At 43.6% G+C, this 12,487-nt stretch overlaps 1 protein-coding gene across 1 annotated transcript in view; it reads left to right on the plus strand.

Annotated features, from left to right (window-relative positions):
• Nucleotides 1–689: 689 nt before the first annotated feature.
• efna3a (ephrin-A3a) overlaps nt 690–12,487 on the plus strand; it is a 57,513-nt gene continuing 45,715 nt past the window's right edge. The window contains exon 1 of the mRNA XM_071500857.1: nt 690–1,409. Coding sequence (XP_071356958.1) covers nt 1,300–1,409 — 110 coding nt within the window. The 5' untranslated portion in view covers nt 690–1,299. The remainder of the gene's footprint in view (nt 1,410–12,487) is intronic.

Raw genomic sequence — 12,487 nt, forward strand, 5'->3', positions numbered from 1 at the left:
ACACGTTAGACCCCGACCTATCATAGCTTGCCGTCTCAGGTTGGGCCTGGTGTTTATCATGCAGACAGATCCAAGTATTAGACAGCGCTCTCCACCCCCATCATGTTGGTTTTTCCTTTAACTTCTCACCCATTTGGAAGCTGTTTGATATAAACAGCTGTTTGATATAAACTGCCTCCATTTTTTTTTCTGCTTGTTGACAGAAATTTGAACTGTGTGCTCGTAATTAAGTATGATAACGATTAAATATCTGATAATGAGTCATCTCACAGCCTGGTGAGGATTTTGGTCTTTTAGTGTGTTCCCAGCTTAATCCCAGAGTAAACCCTGAACCGAGAAAAAAAACAGCAAGTTTCTAAATGTGATCTGTGCTGTATTTTCAAATATCTTTTATGGTTTGTGAAATTTAATGTCCGTTATCTTAACCTCCTCCTAACTCTCACCTTCACTCCAGACTCAAACAAACCTTATTAAAAATATAAGATGTAATCCTTAGGCGTTCAACTAATCCCACCATAACATCCTCACCATAACACATAGCTGGTCTCCCTCCGCTGTCAGAACATTATCACGACATTTCCTTCCCTCTTAATTAATTGGTGAACATTTGCCCCACACAGTAATTAAAATACAAACAGGGACACGCTGCATGTTTTGAGGGGGCGGGGCAGAAGGATAGATGGACATGTGAGCGCATCTCGGCCATCAGAGGGCGGGTTTGTAGCGTTGTGTGCGCAGCGTGTGGCTCCTGCTGCTGCTGCTGCTGGTGCTGCTGCTGCTGGTGCTGATGATGATGATGGTGATGGTGATGATGGTGATGAGAGGAGCGGCAGGTACACACACCTCTCAACGGACATCCAGCGTCTTGGATGCGACTTTAAAGCTGCGCAAAGAACAAAAGACACCGACCTCCGCTGTCAGTGTTGAATGTGGTCGCCTGCCTTGCCTTATCGTTACTAATAGCCAGGGTGTCGTTCCTCTTCCTTGAAAGCAGACTTGCCAAACAAAAGAAGGAGTGACTCGAAAGTGCGCAGCCGGTACGAGAGAGAAAGTCCACATAGATTTGGCACAAGTGAAGATGTCCAAATGGGTCTCGTCGCGATGGGATTTGAGTTGAAGAACACGTAATCACTGAGAAAATCGCCCTGATTGAGCCTGTTGTTAAGGTAACTGGGAACTTGACAAGGCGTTTCAGACCGCCGGGATGTTGTGAGCGACGCGTCGCCTGGGACAGAAGGAAGGAGCTGGGACGCAGAAGGAAGAGAGGGGAACCAGGGCTGGACAAGCACCGGAGGGATTATGGCTCTCGCAACGTTTTCTCTCAGCCTCATCACGCTGGCGCTTACAAACTTGCACCTGTCGAGAGCCAGCAACCGGCATGCGGTGTACTGGAACAGCTCAAACCTACTGTAAGTGGCTTTCCGCGGTCTTAACGCAGTGCCGTCCGTGTTAACAGCGGATTAACTTGTGTTCCTCTGTGCTGGTGCGCACCTGTGCTGACAACTTGTCGACAAGGCAGCGGTCATCCTCTGCAGAGGTTTACAGCATGAAGCCCTTCAAATGCCGCTGTAATGCATCCAGTGTCAAGGGGGAACCTGTTATTATTATTATTATTTTTTTCTCCAGGTAATCAGTTTTGAGAACATCATTGGATAATAAAACTGATTGCCTCTAGTATTGAACAACTGTCAGCAATTTCAGTACAGTAACATGCATGTGCAGATGGAGACTGTCTCTTTCCACCCTGCATGCAGAGTGCTTACTATATAAATATTTGATTTCTATCTCATATTTAGTCCATCTACTGCTTCACAGTAATGACTCATTTAAGCAGTCATCTTTTCATTTAGCTGCTGTCAGGTCTGCCTTGGCTATACCTGCTGCCATGCAGTACAGATACATAATTCATGTAGGTTACACAGCTCAAAACTTCCATAAATCTGTATGTGCACGCACACTCGCTGTAAATAAGTGTGCTTGCCACGCACACACACTCACACGCGCACACACACACACACACACACACATGCGCACACGCACACACACACACACAGACATCTGAGCCTATCCCTGGACTGTGATTGCTCCTACAACAGTAAGGTTGCTTACCTCAGGTAAGCTTCCCCAGCCCCCCCCCCCCCCCCCTCTCTCTCTCTTTCTCTCTCTCTCTCTCTCTCTCTCTCTCTCTCTCTCTACCTGTGAGCTATAAAGCCAGCTTGCTGTGGGGCAGAGATCGATGTGGATTCTACTGCCTTTGTCTTCTCATTAGGTAACAGTGAATCCATCTTTCTCACATTCTGTTATCTCCTCTCCTCACACAACCTCCCTCTTTGCCCCCCACTCCTCCTCATCCTCCTCTATCTGTGTTCCTCCTCTGTCCATTTGTATTCACCTCAGATGCGAGTCTCTCCTATCGCCTCTCTCTATCTCATACTTGGTTATTTTCTTCCCCCTCTTATTTTTCTGCTGTGTCTCACCAGTTGGCCTGTCCCCCTCAATTCCCTTTTTTCTGCATCTCATTACCGCCCCCCCATCTGCTCCTGGTCTCTCATTCCCCTCCCAAGCTCTCAGCTGAGAGTACACATACAGTAGATGATTAGAATTAGAAATTGTATGAAAGTTATTTGAACGTATATGGATGTGGGATAATTCAAATATTTGAAGGTTTCCATGAGTCAAACAGCGAGAAAACTGCTATAAAACCTGATGGAAGGAGTCAAGGTTCTGCTGCAGCGCTGTCACTTCCTCATTAATGTTAATGTGTGAGTGGCACACTCACATTCAAAACTATTTAAGATTTATGAGTATAGTTAATCGCATCAGCGTGACATGAATTGTGAAAGGGTATATTAACTGAGACTTAGTTACATTCAAGCGCTGTAAAAGTGCACAGGTTTTTGAATGTCATAATCAGTATTAGTCCAATCTATCAGTTTTAATTAGTCTTTCAGTGTGTGCTAAAATGATTTTCACAGCATGGGTAAGACCGCTCTGTGTAGTCATTCGTCACAGTGTTAGCACATTTTGTGGCTTTAAAACGACATTTATGTGTTAAAATGACAAATATGCGTTCATATTAATGAATTCAGAAAACTGTGTGTGAGACAGAGAGAGAGGAAGGAAGGAAGAAAGAGAGGGAGGGACACAAGAGAGCGAGACAAAATGCAGGTGTGGGTCTTCATGCCTGCGTGTGCAAAACCTCCACAAAGAGATACAAATCTCTAAAATAATGCAAAAATTGACCCAGTTTGCAGGTAGCAGACAAACCCTCAGAGGCTATGGCAAGAATACTGATGGCCATCAAGCTTTCAAAGGCCTTGGGTTCAAGGCCACTTCTTCACCACTCTATCTACATGCTTAGAGAACAAGCTGAAGGCCTCACTTGTTCAACGATGCAGCTCCTTTTCCTCATCCAGCTCCGGTTATCGAGACAACCTCAAGAGGGAGCAGGAAGAAATGAAAGCAGCAACAGAGCTAAAAACCAGAAACCTTTAGGGCCAAACTCAAGTTGAGGCCTTAATGTTTTACCCCAGAGTGCAGCATTCAGTGCAGATGGTTACGGCACAGCTGCAAGAAATGGGATCACTTGGTGGCCAAGCCGTTTGTGCCAAAGCCATGAAAAAGGCTTTTTATGATAACGCTCAGCTAGAAATGTTTTGCTCTGGTGTATTGACCGTCAAAAGGGGATTCTCACACAGTTGATACGCGGTAAGACTGTGCTGTTTGATTTTTTGCAGGTTCTCAGAGGTAAACAACATCAGACAATTTATTATAGCATTTTCCTTTGCCTCAGACAATTTGAAACGAGATGTCTCGATTATCATAACCCAAAAGAAATAGCCCAGAGCGCTTTGATTACCGCCCAAGTCCGTCATGATCGCTGTACCCCCCCCCCCCATTAGAAAGTGTTGCTCTCAGCTTCCGCTCTCAGCAGTGTGCCTGGCCAACTCGTTACAGATGTCCCTGCTAATGGCTGACTGAGGCAGGAAAAAACACACACGCAGGCCATTAAATCATCTCGCATCTGAGGCCATCTGCCAATTAGAGGGGGGAGATGTGGAACATCTTGAGAGCACGCGGGAGCAGCGGTGCACTGCGGTAGCCTCGCCTACCCACAAGCAGCGTCCCATGCTCCCGCCACCTCTTCCCATCAGGTGTTTGGCCTCACTGGTTAGACAGGCCACATCTCCATAATTGGGCACCCCATGTCAGCATGATCAAAACAATAGCGCAGCTTTCATTCACTCTCCCACTCCTTCCCCAAGTCACACATAGCGTCTCTACTAGTGCTTATAACTTAGCAAGGCACCATAGCAAAAATCTCTGCGCCAGCGTGGGAAGGAATAGCAAGGAATTGAGTTTGACAATGTCCCACACACCATTCCCTTGCCTGCTCAGCAAGATGAAAGTCTTCTTTCATTCTTTGTGGCTGATCCTCAGTCAGATGCAACTCTGTGTGTTTCTTGCTGCATATTATGACCCTGATTTGGATGTGAAATGGCGTCTGTCAGGGCCCTAGACCACATGAAGAAAAAACAACCAGATCCCCAGCACACCATATCTGGTGCTACAAAATAAATTATCACTTTGACAAATGGATGGGTGAGGGTGTGGGCAGACCCAGCTAGACTTGGAGGTCGTTCCCTGCGGAGCAGAGGAGAACCCTGACGCCACACAGGGAGAAGTCTCTAGATATTTAGTCGCAGTAAAGGAAGAAAGGAGAGAGTGACTGGGGAAAGTGATGGGGAAGGAGAGATCAGAAAACAGATGGAGGGAAAGAGGAGAATGAAGTGTGAAGAATATAACTGTAGGTAAAGGGTGGGAGGAACGGAAGGAGAACATGCAGGTAAGGTGGAAAGTGAAGCGGTCTTTCAGGAGAAGAAAGTGGGGGAAAGAATGACTGAACTGGTCAAAAGTCAGGAAGGTTGGAAGAGGGCGTGGGTTTTACCGGACATGGAAGTTAGGTTATTTGGCCGAGTGTGCTGTAGCTGCTGTTTTCTGAGGAGATGATACGCACAGGAGTTGATCCATGCTAATGTGGACATAGGCTGGGTCATTCATGTGGACCAGTGCTCAGAGACAATAGCACCCACCATTCACCTGCCCCTCTGCCCTGAGCAGCACGGTGCAGACTGAGCATACAGGAGACAAGCGGATTTGCTACTTGATTACATGCATGTCCGCCCGCCTGCGGCTTCATCTCTGGGCTGCCTCGACAATCCTGCATACAAATGTATCTTATTCACCGATATTCAATTTGTTCTTTCACATTCATTGTAACACACAAGCGCCTCAAACAGCATTACATAGCGTGTAGTTTTCTTTCCCTGGTTGCAATTGTGTTAAATGAGAATGTGTGAATAACAGTGATTGAAAAGGGAAAATTGATCTTTTATACGTTTCAGAATAAAATTTGTCTCCAAGTATTTCTTTCTCTCTCCAACTATCACATGTTGTTTGTGAACAAAATGCTTTATATTCTTTATGTTACTTAGAAATCCACGAGTTTGATGAGCAGCACTGTTAAATGGATAGTTAACTTGACATTATCACCTGGCTTCATTATGCTGCAGATCTGCAGTGTCGTCACAAAGCTTACTGGTCTGCTAAGTGATGTGCTGTCCATTTTTAGCTCACCGGAATCTGCTATGAGTCGCACAAATGGATGGAGAAACACTGAAAGAATATTTAATGGTTCATATGGATCCGAGAGTGGGTGTGCAGATCAATACATTTATATGGTATGGGAAGGTGAATGGACCCTGGCTGAAGAAAAACACAACAAGGTTGCTTTCTGAGCAGCAATCAATCTGGGTGCATCAGGTGATCAATGTCCAAATGCATTTTTAATTTGATTTCACGGTATCAGTAAACTGCCATGAAGTGTCGGGAGCTCAGCTCGGGAAGCTCGGATCAAGTATTGCCTTGAACAGCATGCCTGAGAATTGATTATTACAGGCTTGTCAGTCACTGCTCTGGTGTTCATGCTCCATGGAGGCCTTAACTGTGTCTACACTAAACAAGGCCTTGGCATAGCTGCTTTAAAAAAAACACGAGGCTTAGCACAGATGAAGGCAACAGATGTTTGAATATGTCTGTGAGACCTAATCAAACTAAGTTACTTCCGCACAAGATAAAAATTTAAGAAAAATATGAGATTAAAGAAGTCTGAGACCTTAACAAAATGTAACTTCTTCTTCCGAAAGATAAAAAGGAAAGAAAAAATAAGTATTTAAATTTGTCCATGGTACCTAACAAGGTATAAATTATTCCTCCACAAGGTACAAATGAGAGAGGATATTTTCGGATTCTGCTCGATTTACATATTCAGTATACACTTGTTTTTGCCGAATGTCTCACTGCTCATCTGCATCACATTTTAAAGCACACCTAGTCAAAAATACAGCCAGTATATCCCATCACTGAAGATTTTTTTTTTTTATATTTGAGGTATGTTGTTAAGAATTCTCCACACTTACAGTCAAACTTAAGTGAAAACAACTGCACAACCTAAAGAAAATAGCACAAACATATTAATGTTCATTCTCTGCTGTTGCTCTTGATAAACCCTAATCTGACTTTACAGTGCACTGAACATGGATTAAATTAAAAGGTGGGTGGGGTTACAGATAAAACCTCCAGAGGAGAGACTTTCTCAACCTGAAATTTGATAGGTATGAACTGTGGGAAATAGCGAAAACTTTGACTATAACTCTGCCACAATAAGGTCTCTCATCTTGGTGCTTCTACTTCTTTAACCTCTCGGGCTCCTCTGGAGGTCCAAAGCACTCGAAGCCTGCTCTGCTTCATTATTATGAGGAATTGGCAGGTTTGGTGGGCTATTATAACCTGTTGATGGGCTCTGATGGGAATGTGCCACGGGACTCATCTAAGAGCTGCCCCAGGTGAGGGGGAGCGCTACCTTCTTTGGAGGAGTCCGAAGAAAAACATAGTTAGGCCCTTCATATGCCATCAAAAGCCATTTGCATTCCTTGCGCTCCAAGGTTATAAAAACTGCACTTAACTGGCAGTGGGAACCCACAAGAGATAGTCCTGATCCCAGACAGGTAGAACCAATTTCAGACTTAATGATTTGAATGCAAATTCTTTCTACAAAGAGGGCTTGCCAACTTCTGAATAGTAGCTCCACAGTACATTACACTGGGAGTCTGCACTGCAGTGCCAGTTACCCACTGGGAAATTACATTGCTGCTATGATGGAAATGGCTGCCATGTAGGAAAAAGATCAAAGCTGTTGATAGGTGGATGGTCACTGGCTGGAGTTTGATTATTTCGGGAAATGGGCCTTGTTACGCTACATGGCCTAGAAAACGATATGGCAGCCACAGCAGTTGGTCAAAATAATTTGTTTTGTTATTGAAGCAGAAGGCCTCCTCTGAGGTATGGCAATTGAGGTGGTATTTTGCACCGACAGGCGCCCTCAGAGTTATCAGTGTCCCTTCATAAAAAAGGCAGCAAGTGAGGACACAGGTTTGTGCTCTGTCATATCTTGTTCTCTGTTCATTCCCTTCAGGTCCTGAGCCGTGACAGGTCTTCCCTCTAATGCTCTTGGGTGCTTAACAACAGCGGTGTTACGAGAAGTGGAAAGTGTCCTCACGGCTTAGTGGATGATATGGCTCCAGTTTTCCTTTCATGCGAGGGCAATTTCAAATATGAGCTGCGTAATAATTAGGTATTCTGTTATAATTGAGATTTTTCCTATTGAAGATGTAATTATATGAAGGTCTGAGACCCTTTGGCTATCGTCGTGTCTGTAATGAGAATATTTGAGGAAAATTGAAATCTCTCTCTCTAGTGCTCTGTGCATCCAGAATGACTGAAAGTAATTTGACCCTTCAGCAGCAGCAGCCACCACCTTCAGTAGCTTAATGCATCCCTCTTATATTGTTAGAGGGAATATTTAAATCAGTACATCTTCAAGCGAAACTGTTCTATTACAAATATGATAGCAAAGTCTTTAGAGCTTAAAAGTGTGATGTAAGTGGATTGGACGGGAAGCTACCTACCGGCAAAAAATGAAAGTTATATTCTTGTGAGGCAGCTAGAGGACTGTGCTGCTCAGACTTTTACATTTGCAGGTATTAAAATAGTCTGCCCGGCGAGGTGGTTGCTTAGAGTTATGAAATAAAACACTTTTTTGGAGGGGGTTAGGGGGGTCAACTGATCCATTAGTAGACTGCTCCACTGTTCCATTCAATGGGGACAATAACCAATATTTTAAAAGCTGTGCATAAAGTGAGCTCGACAAAAGATGATATTAGAATTGATACTGGACATTATAATGTGCAATTTTAATTGCACTGAAGAAATTAGATTTTTTTTTATTTATTTATTTTATTGTAAAATCATCCAGATAAAAAGTAAGGTGAAAATGTAACTTCCCTTTCATCAGGACTTAACTGTGCGACTGACAAATGTTTCATCAGCGTTTTACTTGCAGCCAGCTTCAAAGTTCATCTATATTTAAAATACAAGACCAATTTACTGTAGTTCACATTTAGTGAAAACCTACTGGGACACTGTAATACCGCAGATTAGCTCTAAACTGGTTGTGTTGACAGCTCTCTGTCTCTGATTCTGACTCTTGTGTAGTGTCTGGTAGAGCTAGCTGTTGGTCAGAGCTCGACTGTGCTGTAGCTACAATTTGTAAATGGAAAATCACGTGCAGCTAGCACTGCATTTGTGCACTGTCAGTCTTTGAAAACAGCAAAAACATGCTATCCTCTCTGCTAACTTTTTAAATATCAAAATGATATGTGAGTCATTTTGTAAGTTTGGCTGACTCACAAAATAAATTTTGATAGAGCTCATAAAATTGAAAAATGAGAAGCCTGCTGACAGCTTTGATTCTGCCCTTGATTTTATGAGGAACAACTGAGTGCAGGGGGCTTGTATTGACGGGGCATTTTATGTTTTAAAGGGGTCACTGTCACAATCGTGTGCTCTGGCTCCAACCGTGAATACATAATAAAAAGTCAGCGGATCAGAGTACAGCAACAGAGCACCACACTCCTTTCTTTCCATGTTTCCATATCTTCAACCTCATCATTTAATCAGGTCTCGTGTTGGTCTGCATCAAAAATCTATTCGGAATTCATTTGCTGCCTTGATGTGTAAATTCAGTTATGGTTAATACATGAGCTACAGCATATGCATAATCACATCTCTCTACTCATACGTGCATTTTTTTTTCCTTCCTGGTGTTCACACCCATTGATTTATATGGACAATACGTGACTCATCTCGCACTACTGGCATCCCACCAACAATGGGGGGGTGTTCCTTTCCCCTCCTTTCCCCTGCCTTCTCTCTCTGGATCAGTCTGTAGTGTTGGTTAGAGAAACATCCCGACAGTGCAGTCTGTTATTTGCATGCATTACAGCCCAGGGTGATATGAGAAGGGACGAGGAGGGGTGGTGCCCTGCTTGTTATCACTAAATTTTGAATGTTTTACCATTACCAGATTATAGAGGAAATGTACGGCGGAGTCAGAAGTCTACCCCGGTTAAAACTGTGCAAATTCTCCTCTGGCTACGATATCTGCTGCAATGGTATTTATTTGGTTGGTTCATCTGCTTTTCTGTAGCTGTGGGCTATGTGCAGCAGCCATCTGTGTGTGTAACAGCGGTAAACTCACATTTCTGACCATGACATGTAGTTTGTGTTCAGTGTGTGTCAGACAATGGCTTGCATGATGTTTTCTCATGGTAACAACCTGTGTAGGGCTGCATGGGACTGTGTCTAGACCAGCGTAGTGTGTAAAAGTGGGAGACACACAGAGACAAGCCCAGATCTTCACCATGCTGTGCGTGGGTGTATGGAATATCAATGTCCTGCTGTGCTCTCTCACTCTGTGTGTGTGTCTCTAGCTGTTATTAGGTGGCATTTAAGGTATTTTCATGTCTCATTGTTTGGGTTATATGTGTGTGTGTGTGTGTGTGTGTGTGTGTGTGTATGAGTGTGTGTGTGTGTGCATACATGCTTGGTTCATTGATTGTAGGTGAAAGCAGAGTAATGATTCTGTCTCCCCGTTGTGGCCCTCTCTGTCTCTTTTGGTCAGCCTCTCTGTCACGCCTGTGTTTCCTCTCTGTTGGTTGCATTTGCCTCGCGGAGCAGCAGCCCTCTCTGTCTTCCTGCCGTGTCGTTTGAAGTGTTTTTGCTCTGCCTTCTGTTCCCGCTCTGTTCTCACCTTGTGTGGAGTCAATGGGAAGTCCCCGAAGACCGCTTCGCTCAACCGCATTGCCGTGCGTGGGAGGAGAGTGGGCACTACCACCCATTTACCTCCCTTTAATTTATCGCTCTATTGCTATTGAGAGAGTGAATCACATACATTGTATCATTATTTAGAAATCCTTTCGCTCACTGCACCTGCACTTGTCTTTCTTGTGCAGTGTGTAAGTGCACATGAGAGAAGCTTTTTCCTTTATCTCTGCAGTCTGTGTGTGTGTGTATAACTGTGTCTTTCAGTATAGCATGAAGTATATGTGCAGTAAGAGATAGATGGTTATGATAAAAAAGATTTGCTTTTGCAGTACTTAAAGGGATTCTGTGCCGCTTCCCAGGAGGAAGGGGAAGAGAAAGCGGTAGAGAAAGTTACAATGAAAAATAAAGGACTATGAAGAAAGTAAGGTTGGGGTAGGGAAGCATTTTTTTTTTTTTAAAGGAGATGGAATATAAGGCAGTACAGAGATGTAAAGGCAGAGAGTGGAAGTGAGGATACGAGAGTAGGAGAGGGGAGGGGGGTGTTCGTATGTAGAGGAGAGGAAGAGTGTATGGAGAATATTAATGGTGTGTCAGGAAGTGGAGTATCTTTAAAGACCTCAACCTTTCTTCTGGTGCTCATGCGTACTGTATTGGAACAAGCAGCTTGGAGGCACTGCTGTAAAACCAGAAAAAAGAGCAGTATCGGCAACGGCATCATTTTCACAAACATAAAAATAACCACATACATTCATTATTAGGAGTAGTTTTCACAGGAAACAAATTGTAAAGGCCACAACAACTGGAAAGGAAATACAAACACCCACAATGTCACTGTTTTTTTTATCCTGCTTGAGCATAATGTAACAGAATTTGTTTGGCTCACTGTAACGTGTTTTTTTATAAGCGACTTGTTTGTTCCTCTCTCATTATCAAAATCAGTCTGCCTGAAGTTAGAGACCTGACCTGCAACACCTGTTTGCTGATTTAGATACAGCAAACATTTACTTTTTAACACTATCTATCTATCTATCTATCTATCTATCTATCTATCTATCTATCTATCTATCTATCTATCTATCTATCTATTCATCTATCTAGCTATTCATCTATCTCCTCTCAGTCTTTATCATTCATGCCATATCTCTTCCTTCGGTATTATAAGCACATACTCAAACACACACACTGATTTTTGAGTTGCTGCTGTGTCAGGAGAGAAATTCCTCCCAGCACCTGTCAGAGCTGGGATCTACAGCAACAAGGAGAAGAGAAGGAGCTGCAGGTGTGTGTGTGTAAATTGTGCACATGTGGGAGAGGAAGGGAATCCAGAGGAAGGAGAGAGAGAGAGAGGGAGAGAGAGAGGGAGGTGATGCTCATTTACCACATGATGCGAGGTAGAAACATGCGCGCTGTCTTTGGTGGAAGCCTGTGTCACAGGTGACAGCCAATGACAGGGCCAAGAACAGGCCTGTCACAGACGCAGGAACCAAAGAGGAGAGGAAGCACGGGAAATGAATATGGTATTCCTCATACAGCAAATGACAGAGAGATGCAGAGGCAGTGTAGGCATACAGTATGGTGGCAGTGAGAACAACAGGGGAGCACATTGTTAAGAGTTAAATGATGTAGTGAAGAGAATAACATATACAGCCTGAGGTCGTTGTTTATGTTGGGAAAAGCAAGTGTGACACACAGCGACTGCAGAAGATGGATTCCTCCTCTGGAAATTGGTCTAATACCAGGAGGCTTATTCCCTGGGAGCCCTGAGTGCCGTTAAAAAACATTGTGGCGTGTGATTGAAAAGAGAGAGAGAGAGAGAGACTGTAGATAATCAAATTCACATCTCCTCTTGTTATTTTTTTTCATTTGATCTGGCGTAATGTAGATTGGAACATCAAGCTCTCTAGTTCTCGCTTCTGTCAAGATAAATCCCGTCTGCTGGAAGAAAGTTGTACTTGTAGCATTGTCACGGTTTCCTAATATGTGTTTCCACATTCTGACTTGGCATTTGCAATTCATGAAACAGGTTGTAATCTCTAATTAGCAGGCTTTAATTTCCATAACGAGAATGAACTTTTGGTCAAATTAGAGGTTTCATTAAGTTTTGACTCTAACCTCCAGCATCTGCTGTATAGGGGGAAATTAGTGCCAAGGAAACCATATCTCTAGCTAATGTGCTTGGTGCCAGGAAGATAACAGCAGTTTCAAAAATGCCAGGGACATTAGCATTCCTGCGGGGTGCTGTGTGTGCGAGGTCTCAGTTTTT

The sequence above is a fragment of the Trachinotus anak genome, unplaced genomic scaffold (assembly GCF_046630095.1).
Source record: "Trachinotus anak isolate AG129_WGS33_773 ecotype Australia unplaced genomic scaffold, CSIRO_AGI_Tana_v1 ptg000016l, whole genome shotgun sequence".
Classification (NCBI taxonomy): Eukaryota; Metazoa; Chordata; class Actinopteri; order Carangiformes; family Carangidae; genus Trachinotus; species Trachinotus anak.